At 59.5% G+C, this 26,833-nt stretch overlaps 2 protein-coding genes and 1 pseudogene across 4 annotated transcripts; 1 reads left to right on the plus strand and 2 right to left on the minus strand.

Annotated features, from left to right (window-relative positions):
• Positions 1 to 4,670: 4,670 nt before the first annotated feature.
• On the minus strand, positions 4,671 to 4,757 carry LOC128775774 (U6 spliceosomal RNA; annotated as a pseudogene).
• A 3,085-nt stretch (positions 4,758 to 7,842) lies between these two features.
• CREB3L3 (cAMP responsive element binding protein 3 like 3) lies at positions 7,843 to 16,528 on the plus strand. 3 transcript variants are annotated; one of them, XM_053898103.1, is made up of 10 exons: positions 7,843 to 7,983; positions 8,496 to 8,624; positions 9,286 to 9,553; positions 10,419 to 10,534; positions 11,098 to 11,235; positions 12,026 to 12,132; positions 14,013 to 14,081; positions 15,232 to 15,316; positions 15,520 to 15,572; positions 15,782 to 16,528. In XM_053898103.1, the coding sequence occupies exons 1-10, from the start codon at positions 7,957 to 7,959 to the stop codon at positions 16,038 to 16,040; spliced, it is 1,251 nt and encodes a 416-aa protein (XP_053754078.1). In that variant the 5' UTR covers positions 7,843 to 7,956; the 3' UTR covers positions 16,041 to 16,528. The 3 variants fall into 3 exon arrangements, with proteins under 3 accessions (XP_053754078.1, XP_053754077.1, XP_019286367.2); XM_053898102.1 differs by having other exon boundaries at positions 11,101 to 11,235; positions 15,476 to 15,572; XM_019430822.2 differs by having other exon boundaries at positions 15,476 to 15,572; positions 15,782 to 16,527.
• Positions 16,529 to 17,235: 707 nt separating this feature from the next.
• SIRT6 (sirtuin 6) lies at positions 17,236 to 25,365 on the minus strand. The gene is made up of 8 exons (XM_053898104.1): positions 25,231 to 25,365; positions 23,318 to 23,445; positions 22,769 to 22,951; positions 20,529 to 20,588; positions 19,047 to 19,142; positions 18,889 to 18,969; positions 18,270 to 18,393; positions 17,236 to 18,157 (listed from the first exon to the last, which is right to left on the minus strand). The coding sequence occupies exons 1-8, from the start codon at positions 25,294 to 25,296 to the stop codon at positions 17,816 to 17,818; spliced, it is 1,080 nt and encodes a 359-aa protein (XP_053754079.1). The 5' UTR covers positions 25,297 to 25,365; the 3' UTR covers positions 17,236 to 17,815.
• Between the last annotated feature and the right edge of the window lie 1,468 nt (positions 25,366 to 26,833).

Genomic DNA, 26,833 nt, shown 5'->3' on the forward strand with positions numbered 1-26,833 from the left:
GAGGAGGAGGGAGAGGAGGAGGGAGCAGAGAGTTAGTCAAGGGCTTGCTGCTCCCAGAACCCCCCTGCCTCTTCCTCCCAAACTGATCTTAAAGGCCAGTGTAGAGAGAACCCCCCCCCCCCCAGGGAGAAGTCAAAGGAACGGGGAGGTGACATGGCCGGGGACAAGCCCCCGCCTGGAGCAGGGAGCCCGGGCGTTGTCCCCGCTGTGGCTGACTCATGGAGTGGCACAGTGAGTCACGACCCCTGATTAGCCCTTCGGTCCTCGTGTGCAAAACGGGACCCGCTGTCCTGAGCAGATCTGTGTTGAGGCCAAAGGGCCAAGGTGGCCGGAAAGTGCCAGGCAGGCTTCTGCCCGCGTGTCCCGGGTTTGGAGCACGACGGGTTCCTTACGGGTGCACGTACTGCTCGTGATGGAAACTGACACAAAGAGCACAGGTTTGGGGACCTGGGTCCGTGGAGGTTCCTTCTTAGCCCCTCACGTGCTTTAATTTATGGGCTCCCGCCAACACCTCGGTGTGAGGAGGGCCTTTACCGCCTTTCACAGACAAGGAAACTGAGGCAGGGAGAGGCAGAGTCATTGGCCCGGAGTCACACAGCTGCACGGCAAGGATGTGAAGCCAAGCTCTGCCCTGGCCCAGCACCGCCTCGTGGAACAGTCACGCATCATGTGTCAGGGGTGCCCCGGGGGGCTCAGTTGGTCAGGCCTCCGACTCTTGGTTTCAGCTCAGCTCGTGATCTCACGGTTTGTGAGGTTGATCCCTGCATCAGGCTCTGCACTGACAGCACAGAGCCTGCTTGGGATTCTGTCTTCCTCTCTCTCTGCCCCTCCCTCGGCCTCTCTCTCTCTCTTTCTCAAAATAAATAAACCTAAAAAAATGTTCACGTGTCCTGTGAACGTTTCTAGCAGCTACGTATAAACAGCACAAAGTAAAACTAAGTTTTGATTTAATAATATAGCCTGCTGGGGCGCCTGGGTGGCTCAGGCGGTTAAGCCTCCGACTTCAGCTCAGGTCATGATGTCACAGCTCACGACTTCGAGCCCCGCATCGGGCTCTGTGCTGATGGCTCAGAGCCTGGAACCTGCTTCGGATTCTGTCTCCCTCTCTCTCTGCCCCTCCCCTGCTCATGCTCTGTCTCTCTCTCTCTCTTTCTGTCAAAAATAAATAAACATTAAAAAAAATTTTTTTAATAAAAAAATAAAAATTAAAAAAAAAAAAGTCGGTTCGTGCACCGAAGCCGTTCCATAGGTACTAACAGCGGTCCGTGAACAGAACTGAGTATAGGTTTTCACAAGTAAATCACAGTGAAATAAAATTTCAACGTCACTTTGTCAGTCACACTGTGTACTTCGGGTGCTCCGATGACCGTGTGACGTGATCCCCGCGTGTGGGGCCACGCCGGTCTCATCCACGAAACCTGTGAATTACAGAGCACTTGTTCTCTAAAGGGCCAGATAGCAAATATTTTCTGCTGCAATGACTCAACTCTGACATTGTAGCATGAAAGCCGCCATAAACAACAAGCAAACCAAAGGGCATGGCTATGTGCCAATAAAGCTTTATTTACAAAAAACACACGAGGGCCGGAACGGGCCCACGGGCTCTAGTCTGTCAACCGGGCACTAAGCTCTGTGATTCTGTTCATACATCTTTGGTTGTTTCTTCTGCGAGCACCGATTAGGTGGCTCCTGTGTGCCAGGCGCTGGGGACACTGCATGCGGACACAGGTCTCGTCACAGTTTAGCAGACAGTCCTAGCTGGAGACTTTCTAGCTCTTCACTCCTCTTTCTTAAGGACCTGGACCGAGGTTGATGCAGAAGAGGATCCAAAGGCATTTTTGTTGGGACACCTGGGGGGAAGGGGGCTCGGTCGGTTCAGCGTCTGACTCTTGATTTCGGCTCAGGTCATGATCTCACGGTTGTGAGATCGAGCCCCACATCGAGCCCTGCATCGGGGTCCACAGCAACAGCACAGAGCCTGTTTGGGATACTCGGTCTGCCCCTCCCCTGCTTCGACTCTCTCTCTCTCTCTCTCTCTCAAAAATAAATAAACTAAAAAAAAAAAAAAGGTGTTTTTTAAATGACATTTTTTGTTACTAAAACAGTGAATATATATTTTTTAATGTTTTAATGTTTATTTTTGAGAGAGAGAGAGAGAGAGAGAGAGACAGAGCACAAGCAGGGGAGGGGCAGAGAGGCAAGGAGACACAGAATCCGAAGCAGGCTCCGGGGTCCCAGCTGTCAGCACAGAGCCTGACACGGGGCTCGAACCCACAAGCTGTGAGATCATGCCCTGAGCCGAAGTTGGATGCCTAACCGACAGATCCACCCAAGCGCCCCAAACAATGAATATTTGTATCCCCCAGGAGGTGTCTCTGTGCCTGGCACAGATACTCGATAAACGGTTGTTGAATGAATGCGTGCCCTGATAAATAAATAAAATCTGTGGTGTGTCGGATGATCGTAAATGGCTGAGAAGAAACATAAAGCAGGATGGGGGGGGGGGTGGAGACTGAGGGGGAGGGGAATTGCAATTTTAAGGAAGGTGGTCAAGGGGGCTTCACGGAGGAGGTGAATTTGAGCAGAAATCCGAAGGTGAAAAGAGCCAGCCACAGGGAGATCTGGGAAAAGGAATTCCAGGAAGCGAGGACAGCAAGTGCAAAGGCCCTGAGGCAGGACGAGGCCGCGTCAGTGTGAGGCCGGTGTAAGGACTGTCGCCGCGTCATAGGACGAGGACCCAGGAACGCGGCAGGCAAGGAATGAATGTGTTTTGAAGGCAAAGCTGCCAAGGCTCACGGGTGGATTTTAATGAACATGAGTAAAGCCCACAGAGATAAAAATACGTACAGGCGAGTGGGATGTTAACGGAAGGGCGTAAGGGGCCGACATTCGGGAAATGTCTAAACTTATGTTATGTTATGTTACGTTATGTTATGTTATGTTATGTTATGTTTTGTTTTATCTTGTTTTATTTTATTTTATTTTCATTTATTTTATTTTATTTTATTTTATTTTATATGATTTTAAACAATTGCACAGGCTCGGCTACAAACTAACGTTAATCTCATGCCATGAGATTAGACTGGCAGTAATTCAGTTATGGGACCTTGACGGTCAAGAAACAGGGAGGAAAAATAACCCAAAGGTGGGTGAGTAGGAAAGAACCTTTTGTGGCAGATTCAGAACTTGCCAGAGCTTCTTGGGTACCCATCATGCCCTGAGTAGTGTCAGGGGAGATGAGAAGACCGCCTTCAGGGGGCTCGGTCTAGTTGGGAAAGGACGAGGCAGACGGGTGAGAGCAGGGAGCAAACACCTAAGGAGAGGGTGCTAACGCGGGTCGCCGTGATCCACGCTCCAGCGTGCGGTTCGAGTCGGGGAGAGCTCTGTGGGCAGAATTAAGTAGCGAAAGTGAATAGCGTCCTGTCATACTCCCCTCCCTGCCGTGCAAGGGTCTGAAAATCAACTCGAAATTTTAAGCCAAAAGAGAATCCACCGGCTCACATGGCTGCCCTGCGTCTGGAGCCCAGGATGGGATTTCAGGTATGGCTGGATCCAGGACATCGGCCCGTGTTGTCCGGGCTCGATTACCCTCTAGCTGCTCTGCTGTGTTCTGGGCGGGCCTCATTCTCCCAGCCTCCCAGAGTGGGGGGTAACGACGGCCAGCAGCCCCAAACCTACATTCCTTACAGTTTGGCATCCCCGGCGTGCCCTGCGTACCCATTCTACAGATGTGGAAAGAGGAGGTTCGGAGTGAAGTGACTTCCCCCGGGGCTCCCACAACCCTTGTGAGGAGGGAAGGTAGAGTTCACACACTCGCTGGCCCATCTGATTCCAAACCCTGGGTTCTTCCCCGCTGAATCGTACTTCCTCTTATGGACCTGTCCTCAGGCTGCAGGCGAAATGGGTAACATTTTCTCAACTTCAAGAGTTCCCTGGGGGGGCGCCTGGGTGGCTCGGTCGGTTAAGCATCGTGGAGTTGGCTTGAGATTCTCTCTCTCTCTCTCTCTGTCTCCCTCTGCTCCTCTCCCCCACTCACATTCTCTCTCTCTAAAAAAAAAGAAAAGAAAAAGGAAAAAGAAAGAAACACACAGAAGGAAGGATTTGCCTTGGGCAAAACGTTAAGGGCTGATATAGATCTGAGCTGCGATGGAGAATGTAAATGTTCCCAGGAGAAACAATGTACCCACCCAACATCTGTCATCATATTTGAACTGGATCTAGTTATACCTAAGTAACACCTGAGAGGGGTGACTTTTGCCCTGTGGGGAAAGCTAAGAGCTAATCTTGGAGTTCCATTGCCTTCAAGTTCCACGAGAAAACGTAAATGCTCCCACGAAAAGGGACATATGAGCTCGATATCAGTTATTCACCTTTTACTAGAACTATTTATACCTAACAAACACGGGGGGGGGGGGGGGGATGAATTCTGCCCGGGGCAAGAGCGTTAGTGATGAGGCCTAGAAAGCCCTTCTCCTCTGGGAGCGCGCCCAGCCCCGAAAGCTGTCCCAAGTCCCACCTCCTCCGGGGGTGGTCTGTAACCGTCCCGCAAAGGGGCGTCTGTATTCACGTCTCCTTTTTTCACTTACGCAGGGCCTCCTGTGTCCCGCACCGTCCTTGTTCACTAACCTGGTGCATTTTCGATGGGGAGGGTATTGTCTTCACGGGGGGCTGAAAACCGGTTGTGTTATATCCTTGCTCAGGGGCCATGCTAATAATCTTCTCTGTATCGTTCCGATTTTAGTACACGAGGCGAGCACGAATTTTTACTTTTATTTTTTTTTAAATAAAAAATAAAAATAATAATAATAATAAAAAATTTAAAAAAATAAAAATAAATAAAATAATAAAAAAATTTTAAAAATTTAAAAAATTAAAAAAAAATTTTTTTACATTTTTTTTTAACGTTTATTTATTTTTGAGACAGAGAGAGACAGAGCATGAACGGGGGAGGGTCAGAGAGAGAGGGAGACACAGAATCTGAAACAGGCTCCAGGTTCTGAGCTGTCAGCACAGAGCCTGACGCGGGGCTTGAACCCACGGACAGTGAGATCGTGACCTGAGCCGAAGTCGGACGCTTCACCGACCGAGCCCCCCAGGCGCCCCAATAAGTAAACATTTAAAAGTAAAGAGAACAAAAACAAGGTGGGGGGGACTTTCAGCACCCCAAAGAGTCCCTTCGCGCCGCGGTCCCCGCTACACCCCAGCAACTGCTTTCTGTTCCCGGTGACGCTTTGGCCTCCGTTCTGGATGTCGTATGGGTAGCATCGCGCAGCGTGCGTTCTTTGGTGACCGGTGTCTCTCGACACGACGTCCCCGAGATTCACCCCTGGTGCGCGTATTCGCGCCGTGTCCCCTCTCGTGGCTGAGTGTGTCGCTTGGCTCGGCCGGTTCGCTTATTCCCCTCCCGCCGGGCATTTGACGTGCCCCCCCGCTCAGGACAACTCTGCGTCAAGTTGCTGCGGACATTCACACGGTCACGTTCAAGGCTTGGCGCGAACGTCCCTTTCTTGCCGCGAACACAGGTTTGCGTCGCTCTTAGACAAACCCCCAGGAGCGAAATTGCTGAGTCATCAGGGACAGGCGCGTCCAACCACCCAATTTCCCAAACCGGGTAGATATGACCCCCATCAGCCATGCGGACTCCGCTGTGGGAAGGTCACGTCAGAGTCCGGCCCAGCCTTATCTTACTTGTTCAGATAGCTCTTCATTGGGGCATATAAACGCCTTCTAAAGTCCATAATTATAAAAACAAATTTTTTTTTTTTTAAATACAAACATCCTGGGGAGGGGCCCTACGGGTCTAAATCTACAGGGAGGGGGGAGTGACTGCTGCCAGACCCCTCCCTCCGGCGGGTTTGGGTACGAGGAGGAGGTGGGAGAGCTCTGTCTCCAGGACACTGAGGTCCTGAGGGCCGCACCGAGAGGGAGGCGGAGGCAGGAGAAGCTTCTAGTCGAACCTCACCTGCTTCATGCACCTGCTGTGTAGGCAAAGCGCCGTATACAGCAGAGGCCGAATAAATATTATGACTGGGGATCACTCAAGCCAAGCGAAGCCAAACACGGCCCTTAAAAAAGCCAACACGGTGGTTACAGAGGCAGAGAGGAAGTGACACAGATTGGGGGGCTTAGGGAGATAATGGCACCAGCGTCCAGAGGGGACGGTGATTCAGAGACACCCCCCACCGGCGTGGGGGCTGGATCACTGCCTGGGGCAGGGGGAAGGACTGAACAGCTTCCCCGGCCCCACCCCCTCTGTGCGGGGAGCTCCCCTGTCCTTCCAGCCACAGGCATCCCCAGACGTGGTCCCCTGTGCCCTGGGGGAACAGCTGCTGTACCACATGAGGCATGGCACGTAGTAGGCCCTCATTAAATGTTTGTTCCGTGAATAAATGATGATTGGTCCGTTGAGAAAAAAACACACTGGGAGGGGAATTTCTTGGAAGCAAGGAGGGTGTTTCAGTTACCCCTGTGACCCTAGTGCCTAACGTCGCACCTGACATACAGAGGCTCACTTTAGTCTTCCATTCACTGAGCTCCCAACACCTTCCTGCTGTATTGAGTATAAACAAAACCCTTCACCGCAGCCACCCCCCAAGGCTCCCTGATCCCTGCCTCCCCTCCCTGCCCTCCCCTCCTCCCTCTCTCCCCCTGCTCCAGTCACATGGGCTTCCTCCCTGTTCCCCCCAACAGGCCAGCCCGGGTACTACCCCAGGACCTTTGCATGTGCTGTTTCTTCAGCCCGAAACACCTTTCCCCCAGATCTTCCCATGGCTGGCTCCTTCTCGTCCTTCAGGGTTGTACTTAAATGTCACCATCTTAAGGGGTTGCCTGGCTGGCTCCGTCGGTAGAGCACGTAGCTCCTGATCTTGGGGTCCTGAGTGCAAAAGCCCCCACTCTGGGTTCAGAGCTCACTTTTAAAAGTGGTGGGCACGCAGGAGGCGCTCCGTGAGCGAGAGCTGATTGAGCACCACTGTACCGGGCACTTTCCTAGATGCTGGGGGCCCAGCAGAGAACAAAAGAAACTCCATTCTAGCCCACAAGGCCCTGGGGGGGGGGGTGGGGAGGGGAGAAATGAGGGAAGACAAAAAACCAGGGAAACAAACGAGAAAATTTCCAACGGTGAGGGGTTCCGTGACAACCGTGATGTCACCAAGAGCCATGGGGCAGGGCTCCTCTGTTGGGGGCAGGGGTCACCCACCGCCTCTCAGCCATCTGGACTGGTTCACAAATAATCGAACATTTATGAACCTGTGAAGACAGTCCAGAGTCAGAGGGGGAGGGGAGGGGAGTTAGTCCTGGGCAGCGGGAACAGTCAGTGTAAAGGCCCTGGGGTGGGAACCAGTTTGGCTCAATCCACATTCAGTGAGTAAATGACCCATAGAAGATTCTAGCAGGAAGGGGGGGGGGCGCTGCTCAAGTTTGTCTGTGGAGGGCTTGGAGGGTGGGTAGGAGGTTGCCAGCCCCCGGGGGAAGGCAGCTTCTGGCAGGAGGGGGCGACTTCAGCAAAGGCCTGGGCCGTGCCTCTTGGCTTTGTCCTGTCCCGAGGGTGGACCGGACCCAGTCAGGGGCCCTGGGCTCTCCTGGAGCCCAACGTCCCGGGACTCAGAGGAGAAACAGTCCCTGGAAGTAGGGGAGAGGTCATGGCAAAGCTGAGGCACCCCAGACTTTGGCCTTTGCCCACTGCAGGCCAGGAAAGCACAAAACATCGAGATAACGGTCTTCCCTCCCTTCCCCCAGCCTGCCCTGGTGCCACTGGCCCTGAACCCTGTCCGTCGTGCCGGTCCCCCAATCGGCACCCGGGGACGGGCCGGGACCTCCCCACGCTATTTCAGCATCTTTTGGGGGCGGTTACAGAGCCGCAGAGAGGAGCGCGGGGAGCCTGGGAGCCCGGTTGCGGGGTGAGCTCCGGATCTGGGCAGACTCAGGAGGCGGCTGGGGGCAGAGCTGGCCGGCCTCATGAATGGGGATTTAGCAGCTGGAAAGGTGAGCCGTGCCGGGGGGGCCACGGGAGAGGGAGGTCTCAGCCAGGAAACCGTCCCCAGACTCCCAGAGGTGGAAGGAGCCTCGCGCCCCCATTGCACGGATGGGAAGACCGGGGCTCGGGGCGAGCGTGCCACGGGGAAGTCCTGCCTCCATCCTGGGGCTGCCCTTGTCTTTCCTCCGGGAGGGGAGAGTAGGGATGGGCAGGGGGGAGAGGGAGCTAGTTTCATCGGCCCCTCGCAGGGGTCCACCAGGCTGCTCCCCTCCCCCCTGCCCCCGTGCCCGCACCTTCTGGCACTTTTAAAGAAATCAGCTCCCATGCCCTGAGGAAGCCCGTGTCAGCTCCTGGCCCTTCTGGAGAAGGAAACTCCAGGGGCAGCGGTGGGCCGGCCTGGGGGCCAAGGGGGGGTGGGGGGCGGGGACTTGAGGCCCACGGCCCTCGGGGTGGTGTGCAGATGGGAGGTGGGAGGAGAGGGGGCTGCGTGACCCTCACGCCTGTCCCCTCCGTGCCCCAGATGGCTTCCTCCACCGGTCCCATGGGCCCCATGGGCAGCCTGGAGCTCCTGGACCTGCTGTTTGACCATCAGGACGGCATCCTGAGACACGTAGAGCTGGGCGAGGACTGGGGCCACCTCGAGGACCAGGTGAGGGCACGCCAGGCCTCAGACCGGGGCCTCGCTCAGCTCCGTGCAGCGCTTAGGGCTCACGGCGCCCGCTCTTAGCAAAGCACATCCTTGTGCTGAGCCTCTCAGCCACCCTAAGGGGTGGCTGACATTAGCTTCTTACAGGTGGAGAAGCCAAGGCCCAGAGAGGGGCGGTAACTCGTCCAGGGTCACACAGCAGTTTGGGGGTGGGTTTGAACTCCAACCCGGGGCTTGGGCCTCGGGTGGTACCCGTGCTACGAGATTGTGTTGAGGCTCCAACAACCCCAGAGGAAGGAGCGTTAGCTCGTCTGTCTGGCAGAAGGGGTAAGTGCGGCCCAGAGAGGATCAGTGGCTTGCTCAGTCACACAGCAATCAGGAACAAAGCATAGAGGGTTTAAAAAAAAATTTTTTTTAATGTTTGTTTATTTTTGAGAGAGAGAGAGAGAGAGAGAGAGAGAGAGAGAGAGTGCTACGAGGGGAGGAGCAGAGAGAGAGGGAGACACAGAATCTGAGCCATCAGCACAGAGCCCGACGCGGGGCTCGAACTCACAGACCACGAGATCGTGACCTGAGCCGAAGTCGGACGCTCAACCGACTGGGCCCCCCGGGCGCCCCCAGCATAGAGGTTTTAATGCCCACCCTTCTCTCTCTGCCCCGGCAGGTCCTGCCCGGCCCAGACTCAGATGATTTCCTCAACTCCATCCTGGCTTCTGGAGACTCGGTGCCCAGCTCCCCGATCTGGTCTCCCGCAGCCAGTGACAGTGGCATCTCTGAAGACCTGCCCTCCGACTCCCAGGACACCCCTCCACGCAGTGGGGCAGCCACCACCCCCGCGGGCTGCCCCTCCTACCACCCGGGAGCCCCCTGCCTCGCCGGGCCCCCCGGACCAGTGGCCCAAGTGCTAGACGCGTCTGTGGCCATAGACTTGGGTGGGTCCTCCTTCTTTGTTCACTGCCCTTGCCCGTGCCAGGCGCTGGGCGCCCACACTCACACACAGATGCTGTCATGGGCCCATTTCCCGGACGGTGAAATGGAGTCCCCGTGAGGCGAGGCCGTGAGTCACAGCTGCTGAGCTGGGCTTCCAACCACATCTCTGTACCTCGATGCCGGGACCATAGTAGACGTTCAGTGACAGGGCGTGAGGTCCGGGGACCCCAGGCCTCAGACGCTCCCCTCCTGGATCTGGGGAAAACTGGCCCGATGCGGACGACACCCCTCCCCGCCGGCAGGGCCGTCCTCTGTCCCTTCAGCTCTTATTAGACTCGCTGGAGAGTTAACAAAACGGAAGCTCAGAGAGGTTTGGTCGCTTCACCAAGGCCACACAGCTCTGCACAGTCGGGATAAGAACCGAGAGCTGAGCACCCCCCCGGAGTCTGTGCTCTGGGGAGCACCTTGCCTCCAGGCTGCCGGGTGCCAGGGGGAAGGGAGCCGCAGGTGAATCAGACCTGGGCTAGGACCAGGGGGAGATAAGGCCAAGCCGGCTGGAGACCTAGCCTGTAACCCTGGCCAATAACAGCCGGTCCCTCCTGGCTTGGCAGTGGGTCCCTCAACTGCCAAGGGGTCCCTCAACTGCCAGGACCCATCAGTGGGTCCTGATGAATCGGCTTCCCGTTTTCCATCGGAGGGAAGACCGAGGCACCGGTCGGGGATGCTCCCCTCAACCCGGGGCCTTGGGGCCCTAGCGCGTTGCGGTCAATCCTGGCGGCCTTGCTGGAGGAGGCAGGTAGAAGCGGGGAGCTCAGGGGCCCGCGCGTCACCCCTCCGCGTCTTTGTCTCTCCATCTGCCCTGCTCAGAAATGTGGAGCCAGGGCCTCCGTCGTGAGGAGCGGGCCGAGTTGGCCGACCTGCCTTCGAGCTGCAGCCTCACAGTGAAAGACCTCCTCCTCTCGGGCGGCGGCGGCGGCGACCTGGTGAGCAGCCCGGACCCCACGCCCCGGAACTTCAGCCCTTGCGGGGCTGCCGGGGTTCGTAGGGCCCCGATGCCTCCCATTTCGGAGACGGGAAGACTGAGTCACACACGGGGTGGGTCGTCGTAATAACGTTTTTTAAAAACAGCTGAAACTTACCAAGTACCTACCACGGGCCACTCTTTTAAATGCCTTAAATGCGTCATCTTTTCCCGTTGTTATTATTATTATTATCAGAGGGGGGGGGCAGGGGAGAGGGGCAGAGGGAGAGAGAGAATCGCAAGCGGGCTCTGAGCTGCCAGCCTGGAGCCCCGACGCGGGGCTCGAACCCGCGAACCGCGAGATCGTGACCTGCGCCGCGGCGGGGCGCTGTTTCGCCCACTGGGTTCCCGGATGCGGAAGTGCCGGCTCTGGGGGCTGGTGCTCGCTCTCTGCGGCCCCAGGGCCAGCGGGGGGCCCCACAGCAGACGCGCCCACAGTGTCCCAGGTCCGGTGTCTCTTTCGCCCCCGGGGAGGCTGTTTCCCCGCCCCCCCAGCCATGTCCCCCTCCCCCCCCTCCCCCACAGCAGCAGCATCACCCGGGGGCCCCTCACCTGCCCCGGCCTGCGACCCAGCACTGCCAGGAGCTGGTGCTGACAGAGGACGAGAAGAAGCTTCTGGCCAAAGAAGGCCTCACCCTGCCCACCCAGCTGCCCCTCACCAAGGTGAGCCCTGGCCCCGGGCCTCGCCCCCTTTTTCTGCGGCCACCCGCCCTCGAGTGTTAGGACGCGTCCTTCCCTGGAGCCCCGAAATTCGTCCTTGAGCCCAGCTCAGCGGGCAGAGCCCCACACCCGGGGGGCCAAGGGTGGCCTTTCGGGCAGCAGCGGTTTGGGCCCCGGGAGGCCTCCCTTGTGCCTTTCGCGCTGCCTCGTAGCCCCTGGCAGGCCACAGCTCCCAAAAGGGGTGACCTGTGCCCCCTCCCCCAAGCCTCGACCCGCACACGGACTTCGACTGGGCCGCGCTGCATTTTTGTGAAGGCTTGAATCGGTCGCCAAAATGTCTCTGGCCAGGAGTGTTCACACACGGTTTCCATGGCCGTGGCCCCCCCTACGCCCACACTTCCGCCCGCAGCCCCCGCCCAGCCTTTTCTCGCTCAATGTCAAGACCTGGGTTCGCCATAGCCACCGGAACGTCCGCGGGGCCCAGAAAGGCGCTGTGCCCAGACATGGCCAGAAGGTGGCGCACTCGCACCAGCGCTCAGAGTGTGGCCGCCGGTTCCTACCTGGGACTGGGATCTGGGAAAATCCTCAGGACCCGGGACCCCCCACCCCCCACCCCCGCCCACCCCGGAGACTTTGCACGAGTTCAGGGGGACGAAAGCGGTCTTCGAGTCATGGGGAGCCTGCCCCCAGCTCCCTGGGTCTGGGAGGGCTCCCCCCGGAGGAGCAGGGGTGAGGTCATGGGGGCCAGACAACAGGGTGGACCCTCCCCCCACCCTACCGTGTCACTGTGCAGTATGAAGAGCGAGCGCTGAAAAAAATCCGCCGGAAAATCCGGAACAAGCAGTCGGCCCAAGAGAGCCGGAAAAAGAAGAAGGAATATATTGACGGCCTGGAAACTCGGTAAGGCTGGGGCCCCCGGGGTGCCCTTCTGGGGTGCGGGGAAGGGGACCGAGACCCAGGGAGAGCCGTGCAATGGGGCTAAGGTCACAGTGGGGGGGGGGGGCTGAGAAAATGAGAGGTTTCCTTTCTCTCTCGGGGAGAGGTCATTTGTCATGTGAATTACAAGCGTGGGAAGATGCCCAGAGATGGCAGAGGTCAGGCTCCGGGTCCCTTTATCCCCTGGAACGTGAGGCACCAAGAAAGGAGGATGTATTACCCATCTTGCCCTGGGGCTCTGCCTGGAGCTGGGGTGCACACCCCCCCTGCGTGAGCCCCACGGGTCCTCAGAGCTGCCGTCGTTTCCCTGATGGTGCGTGTTGTGTGTGGCAAGGACAGAGGAGAGATTGTTCTCGGCAGAACATCCGCCTCCGAAACCCCGCGCACCCCACTCTCACCAACTGCCGCTCTCTTAACTCTTGTAAGGGGACGGGCTCCTTTGCCTTCTTTAACAGAAGCAAAACGCTGCGAGCAAACCCACTCTCTAAGCCGGGAGTGGCCTGACGGAAGGTTCCAGGTCTACCTGGGTCTTCTCTTTCTTCCCATGTCAGTTTTGGGATGCCGCACTTGTCCGGGAAGCTGCTCACTGCAAACGCGTCGACATCCAATGGTTCCCAGTTCTCTCGTTTTAGTTTGCTAGGCTCTGTGCTGTCGGCAGGGGAGGGACGGGGGGACACAGGGAGACCCAGAGTCCGAAGCAGGCTCCAGGCTCCGAGCTGTCCGCACAGAGCCCGACGCCCCGGGCTCGAACCCACAAACCGTGAGATCTTGACCTGAGCCGAAGGGGGACGCTCAACCGACAGAGCCACCCAGGCGCCCCTGCCTTCTTGATTAATCTTGCCAGAGACTTATTTATTGAATTATTCTTTTCAAAGCGTGGCTTTCTGGCTTTTACCTCCTACCCACCTGTGCTTCTGTATTCTTCCACTTCTGCTCTTAGATTTGGTATGCCCCCCCCCCACCTTGATGTTTGATTTTGGAGGGGGGGGGGTTGCTATGTTGCTCTCTTGCGAACTTTCAACACGTGTGCGTCCAGCTTGTTGAGCTGCGTAGAGGTTGGCGAAGGTCTGTCCCTCTCCGCACTGTGTTAGCTGCACCTCTCGAATCGTGATTTACACAACTGGCATTACCATCTGGCCCTTGAATCTTCTCTAATTTATGTCCTGGATTCTTATTTTTATCCCGTGAGTCATCCAGAAGGAGGGCCTTTCCGTGGGGGGGGGGGGTGTGCTCTCTTGGCTGGGACATATCGTCGTGCGGGGATTTGAGTATTTCAATCCCACATCTGGGTGGTCTGGGCCAGACCACGCCCACAGATGGATACAGGTGGGAAAGATGGGTCCCCCAGCCTGGATCTGGGAACCCCCGGATGGACTCGGTCACCACTGTCTTAGTCCTCAGATGCAATCTGCGAAGCCCCTGATCAGCTTTATCTCGTGTTGTTCTCCCAAGTGCCCTGTGAACTAGGTAATAGTAGCCCCTTTTTACAGGTGAGGGGACTGAGGTCAGAGAGCAGAGCGGCTTGAGGTCACAAGGGAGGGTGAGGACTGTAACCTGGTTCCCCGTGGACTCCCCATCACCCTCCCACTCAGTCTTCTGGAGGCATCGCTGCCCGAGTTTGGCATTCCACGGCCCGTCCTCGGGGCACAGACCGGAGCGATGCCCCCACATCAGTGCAGACGTGGGGGCCCTGTCCACAGACTTGCTGGGTGGCTTTGGATGAGTGCCTTCCCCTCTCTGGCCTTGGGTCCCCTGCCTGTAAAATGGGGCCCCCCAGGGAGATGTCAGCCGAGCTAGTTGGTGACGCACGGGTTCTGGAGGTCACTGTGGCATTGTCCCTGCAGGATGTCAGCCTGCACCGCCCAGAACCAGGAGCTTCAGAGGAAGGTCTTGCATCTGGAGAAGCAGAACCTGTGAGTCTCGGTCCAGCTATGGGAGAGGACAGGGGGGCCGGCCCCCAGAGTCCCTTGCAGGAGGGGGGACAACGTGGGGGACAGCCTCTGCGATGGTAAAGCAGAGCAGGGGGTAGGGGCTCCACCTAGCAAGGGTGTGGGCTGCACAGAGGAGGGCACTTGGAGTTGGGGAAAGGCGTCTGCGGTGGAGGGAACGGCAGACGGACGGCCAGAGGCCGGAAGCACGGTGCGGCCGTCTATTCAACATTTGTTTAGCATCTCGTCTGTGCCAGGCATAGTTCTGGGCACTGGAACCACAGCACGACACAGACAGCCTCCCTACTTAAAGAACTCATGGTCTGGTGGGAGACGGACTCAAGGCAAAGGGCAATACGTAAAAGATAATTCACATAGCGATAGCCACTGAGGAGAAGAGTGAAGCAAGGTTAAGGGCCCGGAGAGCGAGTGGGGGGGGGGGTGGCGCTACTCTGGGCAGGGAGGTCGGATGTGATAGCTTTTGAGATGAGACCTGATGGATGAGAAAGAACCAGCTACAAAAAGATCTGGGGGACTAATGTCCTTGGTGCAGAGGGAACGAGCCTGTGCAAAGGTCCTGGGGCAGAATGGGGTCTGACGCGTTGGAGTTACAGCCAGGAGGCCCGTGTGGCTGGAGCAGAGTAAGCGAGGGGGAGGGAGAAGGAGGAGGAGGAGAGGGCAGGTAGGGAGTGGGGCAGGTCATGCGGGGGGCTTTGGGGGCCACGAGGAAGACTTAGGCTTTGACCCCAGGGGCGTGGGAGCCCTGGCAGGGTCGAGAGAAGCCTGCTCACGTCTGAAAAGTGCCCTCTGGCTGCTGCTTGGAGCGTGAACCCTAGGGGAGCAAGAGAGGCCTTGGGGGTCCAGAGTAGAGGCTGGGGTTGGCATTTTGGTGAGAGATAATGGCAGCCCGGGTCACGGGGGTGGGGTGGCAGAGAAGTGGGTGGGTTCAGGTGGGTGGGATGTTCAGGGAGATTTGTTGAAGCGACGAGGGAGAGTCTGGGACTTTAAAGACCAGCGGGGCCATGAGGGATGGATGGGATTCAGACGTCAGCCGGGCTGGGGGGACCCCGGAAACGGATGGGGGCCAGATCACGGCCCCGGGGGGCTCAGCCAAGGCCTGCCTGTTCCTGCCAAGGTCCCTCTTGGAGCAGCTGAAGAAGCTCCAGGCCATTGTGGTCCAGTCCACCAGCAAGTCGGCCCAGACAGGCACCTGCATAGCGGTAAGTCCCGGTCCCCAGGATGACGGGCGTCCTCGGCCTTGGCAAAGGGGTCTGGGTGGCGAGATGAGCGCAGTGTGAGCCCCCGGTGTCTTCTGGGCCTCGGTGTCTCTGCTCACGGGGTGGGGGAGGGATGGGGGTGACCTCCCCCGTCTCCGCCAGGTCCTGCTGCTCTCCTTTGCCCTCATCGTCCTGCCCTCCATTAGCCCTTTCGTCGCCAGCAAGGCCGAGAGCGCCGGAGACTACGCGCCCGTTCGAGGTAGGTGGGCCGGGGAAGCTGTGCCCTCAAAACCCCTCTGGGCTGCACCATGGACACAATCCCCTTGGTTCCCTAAGCCCCTGCACTGGGCCTCTGGGGCTTGGCAGGGGGAGGGGGGCTCCTTGCTGCTACTCCGAGACTGGGGTCAGAGAACGGAGGGACTCCAGTCCCCAAGCCCGTCCCTCGTGACCCTCCCAACCCTTGCTCAGTTTTCTCCAGAACTTTGCACAACGACGCTGCGTCCCGTGTGGCCCCCGACGCCACACCAGGCTCCGAGGTCCCAGGACCACGGCCCAAAGCTGGCGCGTCCCAGGAAGGGTCTCCAGGCAGCCCCAGGGCAGACTGGGAAGCTCAGGGCAGGTCGGCTCTGGACAACTTGACGGAGGTGTTGGACAACTCGACCCTGATCACAGACAACTCGACGGAGAAGCTGAACCGGGCCACCCTGCTGGACTGGACTGCCCCTGAGCCAGCGCTCAGCCCTGGGCGCGGGGGACTGGAGGCAGCAGGGGAGGAGCTGTGAGCACCGTCCGGACGTGCCCCCGGGCCTCTCTGCTTAGGGGCCCTTCTGTGGACAGCAACGGGCATGGGGGTGAGAGGTGAGACCCTGGCGGAAGTGCCACGATGGAGATGGCACAATGTCACAGCCACACGCCCGCGGACCCAGGCACACACCGGACACGCTCAGACACAGGACAGGCGCAGGGCCACGAAGCCCGAGAAATACACACCCAGGCAAAGAAAGGAACGGGCACATACAGAGTGATCCACAGACTCAGACAGACACACGCACACACCACGCCTCGACAGCTCCCCTGCCCCGGGACTCCTTCCTGTCCCCTGCACACGCTTGGCTGAGTCTGCGGGGACCCTGGCCCCAGAACCGCAGCCCACAGCCGCGCCTCTTTTCTAAGATTGCAGTGATCCTTAATAAAGTATTTTGACAGAACACGTTGGCACAAAGCGTTGTCTAGGGCTCCTCGGCTCTTGGAAGGAGCGTCTGGGCCAGCCTCGGAAGGGGGAGTGGGGTGCGCCCTCCCCCCCCCCCCCCCCCAGGGTGGAAAGGATGCCGGCCAGGCGCCGGGAGTGTCTTCAGCACCTTGGAGAGCGGCCTCGAGCGGTGAGCGCGGCGCGCCTGGAACCCGAGGTCTCTGGGGGCCTCAGGAGGCCCTTCGTCCCGTCCTCGGACGATCTAGGGCAGCTGCCTTCCTGGGAGGGGGGCCGCGCTGCCCTCCTCGCTCGTTCTACGGACGAGGAGACCGAGGCATCGGAAGTGAAGGGATCTCACCGGTACCCGGCTGTGCCCGCGCTCTCCTAATGCGCCCCGCCCCACCCGCTTTGCGCAGGTGCAGGGAGGTGGGGGGCGGGCTGGGAACGAGGCCCAAGGCCACTGGCAGCTCTCATCGAGGGGCTCACAGCCTAGCAGTGGGGGGAAAATATCCAGAAACCACGCACAGGAGTATATAATCACAGAGGGCGCCAGGAGCTCCCGCTGCGGTATTGCCCTCCTCCTCCACGGCCCCCCCCCCCCAGGCCTGGATTGCAGGGAGGCCCAGGCAGACTCCACAGGGGGCAAGGGGACCGTGCATTCTGCACCCCCTGCCCCGCTCTCCCCGGGACTAGGACCCGGCACAAAGTCGTGGATGTTAAACACAGACTCAGATGCAAGAATTTCTGCTTTTATTGCATTGAAGACTTTTCTGGAAGTCTGGAGGAACCAGGTGGACACGCCTCTTTCTCCCTCTAGCCCCAAAGGCAGTGCAAGCCTCTATTGTCTGTGCCCCCAAGAAGTCTGGCTCCAAAAAGGTGGCTCTGCCCCCCCCTTACCTTCCCGGAGGGATCATGAAGGCGATTTGGGGGAGGCAGGGGATGGGGAGTGTGAGGGCCCCGGGGCAGAGGGAGTTAACTCTTGCTTAGGCTGGGAACTAGGGAGGGCCTGGCCACACCTCCCCAGAGCATCCTGAGTCAGAGGCTGGGGCACAGAGAGGAGCAGGTGCCTGGGGTCAGCTCCAAGGTCAGCGTCCAGGGTGAAAATGCTCCTCCCCAGGCCCACACCACAGGCCCCTCAAGATAAAGAGACAGGCAGTGGGGGGTGGGCCTGCCCTGGGGCCTGGAGCCCAGCTCTCAGCACCCTGAGGTTGCCCCCCACCCGCAAGGGCGGGTACAAGTAACAAAGTGAGAACAGTAAGAAAAGATGACTCCATGGTCTCTACAAAAAGCCCCACCCTCCCCGGGCCCCCTGGTCAGCTGGGAACCGCTTCGGCCTTCACCCTCTTGGGGGGCCTGTGGGGTGCAGGACTGTCCAGCGGCTCCCTCTTGGGGCTGGTAGGCCCAGAGCCGTTGTGCTGGGTACAGGGCTCGGCGGAGGGCTCCGGCTTGGGGCTGGCGGGTGCTGGGCCATTGAGCTGGGTGGGGGCCTCCTCCTTGGGCTCCAGCTTGGGGGCAGGCGGGCGAGGCAGGGGGGGCAGCGCCCTCTCCAGCACTCGAGGGCCGTCCCAGGCAGGGATCTCCAGGCCCAGGTGCTCCATGAGCCTGGTCATGACCTCATCCACATAGCCATGGATACGCAGGTCGGCGTGGCGGTCCTGCGGGGGGGGGGGGGGGGGGGCAGGGTGCAAAGACAGGCCAGGCTTAGGCAGGGGTCTGGACGGGAGGAGGCTGGAGCAGGGGGTACGTCAGGGTGGGCTCAGCACATACGTGCTTGGTGGGCTGAAGGTTGACAATGACCAGTCGACCTCCTCGGCGCTTGGTGGCGAGTGGGAGGTTCCCGCTGGGCCGGATTTGCAGGGAGGTGCCCAGGGTGATGGACAGGTCTGCGTTCCTGGGACAAGAAGGGTGAGACTGAGCCCCCCCCCCCCCAAAGGTCTCGGCAGCCCTACTCCTGCCCCACAAGGTGCGAGAGGCCGCCAGCCCCTCCTGGCTCGAGCCCCAGTGCTCCACCAGCCGCCTGCTGCTCCGGAACACGCCCAGACCAGCCTGGGCAGCTCGCTCCACACCCTTCTCTGCTCTCAAGGGCGCCCACGACCTGTGCCAGCTTCCCGTCCGCCCGGAGCAGCCTCCCCACCCGGCCAGAAGCAGGGCTGCCGATGCGGGCGTGACCTCCGATGCTTGGGACTCATGGGCCAGAGGCATCCGCCTGCTGAAGCCTGTTTCCCTGCCCGCCGCAGGAGACTGGCGTACAGGGTGTGAGAAGGCTCTGTCACCAATGGGGCCAGCGAGGCCCAGTGAGGGTGCGGCCACCCCTTTCGGGGAAGCCTTTCCTGATGGCTCCCTCCTGTGCTGGAACCTCGTGGTCTGGGCTCACGTGGGGTCAGACCTGCTGGCCTCGTCGGCGAGGGTGAGGTCCCGGTCAGGAAGGGCGTCTTCCCAGTCCAGGATGGTGTCCTTCAGCTCACCCCTGAGGGGGGGGGGAGGGGGGTCAGATGGAGACGCGCACCCTCCCCTGGAGCCCGGGCGCAGCAAAGGGTCACTTACCTGCAAGCACGCAGCCCCCTGGCCTTGGCCACGGTGCAGAGCCGGCCCGTGGCCTTGAGGCCCATACTGCCCACGACGGTGTCCCGGACATACTGCCTGTGTCGGGGGAGGAAGGGGGACCCGCAGGGGTTGGGTCAGCCCACCACCTGCTCCCGGGGCACCCGCTCAGGGGTCCCACTGGCGTGTCTCTTGTTCTTTTGGGGGGAGCTGTTGTCCCAGGGGAATGGGGGGGGGGGCCGCACGGCAGACTCTGAGCGCGAGAAGACATCCCACAAACCCAGAGCAGGGGACGGGGGCCTTCCACAAAACAGCTGGCTGGGCCGCACCCCAAAGCCAACAGCGTGGAAGCAGAAGGGGCAGGGAGCATTCCAGACAGAGGAGCCTGAAGAGATGTGATGACGACATGCAAAGCGTGACCCTGGGCGGGATCCCGGATGAGGAAACAAAAAAACCAGAAGCCACTGGGAACACGGGCCAGGCCCTGAGTGATCACACTACCCTGACCTCCTTTACAGCTCGCTGCGGCCGTGCCAACGGGAGAGCGCAGCTCCTGGGAGGGAGGTAGGGTCTCGAGGCTTCTGGGGTCGTGGGCGAGGCGGTCTGCCACTTACCCCTCAACAGCACAGCAAGTACCAACAAAGTGTGGCAAAACGGTAACCTCTGTCACACTCTGGTATGGGTAGAATTGTGTCCCTCCAAAAAGATCTGTTGGGAGTCCTGACCCCCCAATACTTTAGAGTGTAGCCTTATTTGGAAACAGGATCATTGCAGATATAGAGTCAAGATGAGGCCACACTGGGGTAGAGTGGTCTCAATCTAACAGGACTGATGCCCCCGTGACAGACCCAGACACACAGCGAGGAGGCCACGTGACAACGGGGGAAGGCGGGTGGTTAGCCAAGGACCGTGAGAAACATCCAGAAAACACGAGGAGGCAGGAAGGAGCCTCCCCCACAGCCTCCCTTCTGGACTTTTCGCTTCCAGGCTGGGAGCTGTGGGGCACCTGGGTGGCTCAGTCGGTTGAGCACCAGAGATCGGCTCAGGTCACGATCTCACGGTTCGTGGGTTCGAGCCCCGCGTCGGGCTCTGTGCTGACAGCTCGGAGCCTGGATGGAGCCTGCTTCGGATTCTGAGTCTCCCTCTCTCTCTGCCCCTCCCCTGCTCGCACTCTCTCTCTCTCAAAAACAAAGCATTAAAAAAAAAATTATCAGGCTGGGAGCCGACAGATTTCTGTTTTACGCCTTTCAGCCTCTGGCTGTCTGTTACGGGTGCAGGGGACGAACGTCCCTCTCCGGGAGGAACTCGTGCCCCCAGCCTCACGGGCTGGAGGCTCAGGCCCCAGCCCTGCCCCTCCCTGGGTCCCTGACAACGTCCGAAGCGACTCACAAGGCCCTTCCTTGTGATGGGAAGCGAAGCAGTAAGCGGCCCGGGCTGTCCACGCCTCGCCCCCCCGCCCCGCCCCCACCCTCCGGTGGCACTCACGTCTTACACTTGGCGCATTCCTCCACGAACATGTTCCCGTGAAGCTCCGCCAGCTTGTCCCTACGGAAGGAGAGAGCCACTTGGCCACGGCGTGGGATTCTGGTTCCTGAGGCTTCGGGCAGAGCACTGAGCCCTCCTCCTCTAGGAAGCCTTCCCTAAGCTTCAACCTTAGGATCAGCAGATTCCCTCCTTCCAGTGCCTCTGGACTGCTGCTGACCCCACCATCCACAGCCTTACAGATGGCCCAACCTCTCTGAGCCGGAGGGACTGCTGGCCCTCATGGCTGACCCTACCTCTGCACATGGGCAGACCATTCCCTTCACAAAAGCCATCCACAATTGTGTTGGAACCACCAAGTGTTACCGGGGGCTGCAGGACAGGAATTTTCATCCCCAGTTTGCAAATCAAAAGCCTGAGGAGAGGAATGTGGGGTCAACTCCGGGTTCCCTTGGCTTCCCAGCTGTGTGACCTTGGGCAGGTCGCTTAGCCTCTCTGGGCCTCAGTCCCCATCTGTGAAATGGGACCACAGTGTCCAGCTTCTGGGTTATTTGGAAGAACAATAATCAGAGCTGGAAGGCTCGTCCCCTGGCTCCCTCTGTCACCTCTCAAATGTCACAGCCTCCCTGACCTAACTGGTAGAGGCTTCAACTCCCGCCCAACTTTCCCCTTTGGGTCCACGGCAAGGATCACCGCCTGACACAGAATTTACTTGGCTGGTTTGTCTCGTCTTCTGCCTGTTTCCTCCCTCCTACATGATTCCCGGGAGGGTAGAGCTTCTGTCTGTCCTGTGCACTCTGTGTCCTATGTCTGGAACAGCATGTGCGCACACGGTGGACGCTGGGTCAAACAGTTGTTGGCTGTGACCCATCTTGCTCCTGTCCGCACACAGCGGGTGCTGGGGGATTAGTGCTTCCTCCTCCAACACACACACACACACACACACACACACACACACACACCGGTGACGCAGTGAAGGCGTGGGCGGTGCATGCCAGGGATGGCGGGGCACACGCGGGTGTGCAATCCACGGTGCAGGAGGTCAGAGGCACTGCGGTCCCCAGGTGGACTCCTGCCGGCCCCCCCCCCAAGGCGCTGCCCTCCGCCTCCGGGAAGGAGCGTGCCAGCGGGTGGCTGTGCCCCACTCCCGATCTTCCGACGCGCCCCCACCCCACCGTGCTGTCCGGCTGTTTGGGGACACAGATGTCGCCGGCTTTCCCCACATGCCCGTAAAAGCCCTATCCTCCCGTGCCGCTGAACGTACTCACTACACAGTGAGAAAACGTTTGCTTCTGTTTCTAGAAATGTCTACACAGGTCCCGAGGGGCAGGCCTGTAGCCACGTGCCTAGTAAATCGGTCTGACCCAAAGGATAAGACGCCAGTGGTTCCGGTCCAGACCGGAGCCCGACGGTAACCCTGAGCCAGAGGGGGCTGGAGGCTTAGTTAGTTCCTGAGGTACTTACATGTCGAAAGGGTGAAGTCCCCAAACGTGGCAACATCTCTAGGTTGTGAGAACTGCCAGACTTCTAGAGAAATTTTATCTTTGGGGGCGGGGGGGGGGGGGGGGGTCAGGGCTCCTGGGTGGCTCAGTCAATTAAGCGTCTGACGATTTCGGCTCAGGTCGTGATCTCACGGTTTGTGAGTTCGAGCCCCTCGCCGGGCTCTGCACTGAGTGTGGAGCCTGTTTGGGATTCTCTCTCTCCTCCTCACTCTCTTCCCCTCCCCCACTCACTCACTCTCTCTCAACATAAATGAATACGCTTAAAAAAAAAAAAACACCTAAAAAAAAGTCAGTCCTTTGCCCTACTAGGGTTCACGTTCACTATGGAGGCAGTAACGAGGGATATGAAAACCCAACTACGAACATTCTAAATTCTCAGCACCCTCCTCCCCACGCCCAATTTCCCCCGGCCTCGCCCCGAGGGGGATGTCATAGCGGCCCGTGGCCAGGCTGTGGGGCTGGCAGCTGAGGACCCGAGGGCAGTCTGGGCCATCGTCCGGGCCGCTGGAGCCCCCGAGTGGTCAGGGCTGGAATCACCCCCCCGGGACCGGGAAAGGGCACCCCAGTTCTCGATCTGTGCCCGGGCAGCTCTGATGACACAGGACAGCTCTGGTTTTTGGGCTCCCACCCAGTGCCCAGCGCTGCTCCCGGCTGCCCCCCTGCATCGGCCCATCAAAACCCCCCCTTTTACAGACGAGGAAACCGAGGCCCGGAGGGCGCGGGGCCGGACCCGGGCGTCACCTGGGGAAGCCGGAGCGCACGTGCAGCCCGTCCACGTTCTGGCTGACCAGGAAGCACAGGAGGCCCACGCGCTCCAGCTGCACGAGTGCCATGTGGGTCTTCGTGGGCCGCGCGCTCTCGAAGGTGGTGTCGAATTTGGGGGCCAGGCCCCGCTCCTCCATCGTCCAGACGCCGTGGGGGCCCCTGAAGGTGGCAGGCGGGGAGAGACACGGAGCGTTCGGGGATCAGGGAGACAGAAAAAGAGAGAAAAGAGAGAAAGATATTTGCATTAGGAGCTGATGACCCCTAATACCAATCCTCCCATCTTCTAAGGTAAGAGGATCCCAATAGGCAGGCAGGTCCAGCGAGCCCAGGCAAAAGACTACATTCCCCAGGATCCCTTGCAGCTAGGTGGGGTCAGGTGACCACATTCTGGCCAATGGGGTGTGAGTGGAATGTGGCGCCACTTAAAGGGACACATCTGTAAGGGCAGGGTCTTTCCCGGCCCGACATCCCCCAGGGGGGGATGGCAGCAGGTGCGGCCTCAACCTCCCCTCCGTGCCCACAGACCTGAAGTCGGGGATGCCCGAGGCGGTGCTGATGCCGGCCCCCGTGTGGAACACCACATTGGAGGACTGCCAGACCAGCTGCGCCAGCTCCCGCACCTTCCGCTCCAACTCCTCCGGGGGGTCGAAGATCTGTCCGGGGACGGAGCAGAAGGGAGGGGTCAAAACATGTCCCATTGTGGCAAGGCGGCTAGCCACAGATGGGGATGCCCCTGCCTTGCCCAGGGCGGAGAAGTGATTGGAAAAGGTTGCTTGTTCTCATGTCCCTCCTCTGCCCACAGGCCTCCAAGGCTCCTGCATCCCTCAGGGTAGAAACCTAAGTCCTCCCGGTGTCCTGAGGCCTTACACGACCTGCCCAACTCCTCCCCCTCTCTGCTGCAGCCACTCGGGGCCTCCTCACTTTTCCTCCCAACACGCCAGGCCTGGTGCTGCCTCAGGACCTTTGCACAGGCTGTGCCCTCTGCCTGGAATTCTCCCACATGGCTCTTCCCTCATCCCCTTTAGGTCTTGGCTGAGAAGTCCTGTCACTTGCACACCCACGTTCATGGCAGCATCATTTACAACCGCGACAACATGGAATCAACCCCAGTGTCCACCGACGGATGAAGGATAAACACAGTGCGGTCCATCCACACACTGGACTATGATCCAGCCTCCAAAAGGAAGGACCTCCTGACACCTGTCGCTACGTGCATGGATCTGGAGGACACCGTGCACAGTGACAGAAGCCAGACACGGAAGGACGCTGCGCGACCCCACGCACAGGGGGTCCCTAGAGGAGTCCCCTCCACAGAGACAGAGAGCAGATGGTGGGAGCCAGGGGTGGGGCAGGGGGCGGGGAGTCCGTGCTTCACGGGGACAGAGTCTCAGTTTTGGGAGATGGAAAGTTCTGGAGATGGAGGGTGGGGGTGGCTGCACAACAGCGTGAATGTATCCAGTACCACTGCGCTGTGTACTTAAAAAATGGGAAGATGGTACCTCTCACGTTGTGTGTTTCGCCACAATAAAAAAAAAGGAAAAAACAGAAGTCATCTGAGTGGTGCCTCCTGGGCCCTGGTTTCAACGCAGTCCCGGCTCTCCTCGCGACTCCCAGCCTTACGGGTCTCCCTGAAACTTGCTATCATCTGACTTCTTGCATTGACTTGCCCTTTGTCTGTCTCCCCTCTAGAATGAGGAGTTTTTGTGTGTCTCGGTCCCTACTGGGGCCCCAGGGCCTAGGAAGTGCCCGGTGCACAGTAGGCGCCCCATAAATGTTTGTGGAATCCAGCTAATAGACTGGCAGGAAGAGGAGAGGGACTTCCGGGGGGATTCTGAGGGCTATTAAATACCTCACAGACCAGCCTTTGGGGGATGGGGGCAATCTTCCCCCCCACCAGCTTCCAGAAGGGGAGAGGGGACCCAGAGGGAAGGACTCGCCCCAAGTCCTGCAGTGGGCGAGGGGGTCTTTTCTGACACGTACCTACGATCATCCCGCCTAGAATCCTTGTCCACCACCCCCAGGATAAAGTGTCAGCTCCCCAGCCCGGCACGGGAGGCCCCTCCGGCCCTGGCTCTGGAAACCTCTGTGGCCTAGTTTGGTCCCCAAGCGTGTTTATTTCCATCTCCTCTCCTTCGCCCCTGCGGTGCCTTCCGCCGGCAACTCCGTCCCTGGCTTCCCCCATCAGAGAACTTCAGGACTTTCCACCGACGCGGGCCCCTCCCTCTATCCCGCCGGGCCGACCCGGGGCTGGGGGTGGGGGGCTGTTCCAGTCCCCGGGAGAGCAGGGGGCGTCACTTCCCGCCCCCTCCCCACTGGGAAGTCCCTCCCATTGTCTAGCCTCAGTGCCTCCCGAGATTCCCACAATGCCCCGCTGCTTGCCCGGCCCCGCCCAGCCCGTGGCGCTGGGGGCGGCCTTCGGGCCGCCGGGCCGCGCTCACCTCGGGGAGGCCACACTTGCCCTTGTCCGCGTACGGCGACAGTCCCGCCGCGTAATTCACCGACATCCTCGCCGCCCCAACGGGAACAATAAAGTTTCTCTTGTTGAGGCCGCTTCCGCCGGAAACGGGGCAGGGCGGGGAGGAAGGAGGAGCCGCGTTCCGCCCTGCGCTGCCAGCCGCTCCCTCCAAGGCGCATGCGCCTCGCGTTGACGCCGCAGGCGCCATCTCAACTGCTGGCAGAGAGGAGCCCGCTTCCTTAGGTAGCGGGAAACGGGGCCAGCCGTCCACGTGAGAGTTCTGCAGTCACCTCTAAAGTGAGGGGCACAAGCGGCCGGTGCTCCCCTTTCTTCTTTTTGCAAATGAGTACATTGAGGTCCCCACGCCTCTCGGGACGACAGAGAGCTCGTGCTTCTAGTCAGGCTCTGTCTGCTGCACATTTCAGAAGTTTACAAAGTCACGAATACCCTGCCGGGGGGGGGGGGCGGGATGTGGGAGGGTCTTGGACGCCGCCCTGAATTACCCGAACGTTATCCAGGTGGGTGACAGTCTCCACCCAGCCGGACTGGTGCACCGCTAGAGAAACTGCTCAAGGCCATTGGGGCTGGTGGCCTTGAGGATGCATTTAAGAAACACGTGTTGAGCACCTACTGAGTGCCCGGGAAACACCGGGGAACAAAGGCGGCACCTTGCGGCGAAGATGGACACAAGTGACCGGGCAGTGGTGACTTAGACCGATTAAGGTGCCATGAGGGCCCCGAGCCATATAAGGGAGCTCAGCCTGGGTGCCTCCGGGAAGGCTTCCTGGAGGAGGCGGTGTTGCAGCAAAGATCCAGAGAGTGAGTAGGAGCGAGCAGAAATGAGATGGGGCGAGTGAGCCGGTTGGGAGTGACATGGGGCGCAGACAGGGCGCTGCTGGCGAAGACACAACGAGGACAAAGGCTAGGAGGAGAGGTGGAGGGTGGTGAGAGAACAGTAGGTGTCTTCCCGCCTGAGCTCGTCGGCCAGCAGGCAGCCCCGCAGCCGGCTCGTCTCCTCCCTCTGTTCACCCCCGGCCCCCTGGGGCGGCTGCCCTCAGAGCCGATCGGGTGTCAGAGCTGAGCGCTTGGAGCTGCCGGTGTGACTGGTGGCCCGGCTGGGAGCAGGTAACTGGAGCCCGCCGTGGGCGCGGAGGCCCGGTGCTGGAGTCACTGGCGTTGCGGGAGGTAGGAGAGGAGGAAGTGAGGGAAGCTTGGGATGGAGACCCCCGCCTTAGGGCCTCAGCCTCTTGCCTTGGAGCCCTGGTGTGTGGGAGAAAGGAGAGGTGTGTGTGTATGTCCTAGCTGTGCTGCTGAGCTACCCAGACACCCTGACAGACAGACACACACACACACACACACACACCTCCCACTTCCCAGCCTTTGCACTGTCTAGGGCACTTACCTTCTTTTAACGGCTGCCGCCCTGCTCAGCCTCCTGCCTGGCCACTAGGTCCTGCTTTATATATCATCCCCTCTTCCAGAAAACCACTCTCGTCCCCCAAGCCCCTGGCTTCCCTCCTGCCCTGGCAACCTGTGGACTCCCCTTGGCTATCTTATTACCTCCTGCTCTAGGTTTGATTGAGACA

This window comes from Panthera pardus, unplaced genomic scaffold, assembly GCF_024362965.1.
Source record: "Panthera pardus isolate Hobbes unplaced genomic scaffold, ASM2436296v1 HiC_scaffold_8, whole genome shotgun sequence".
Classification (NCBI taxonomy): Eukaryota; Metazoa; Chordata; class Mammalia; order Carnivora; family Felidae; genus Panthera; species Panthera pardus.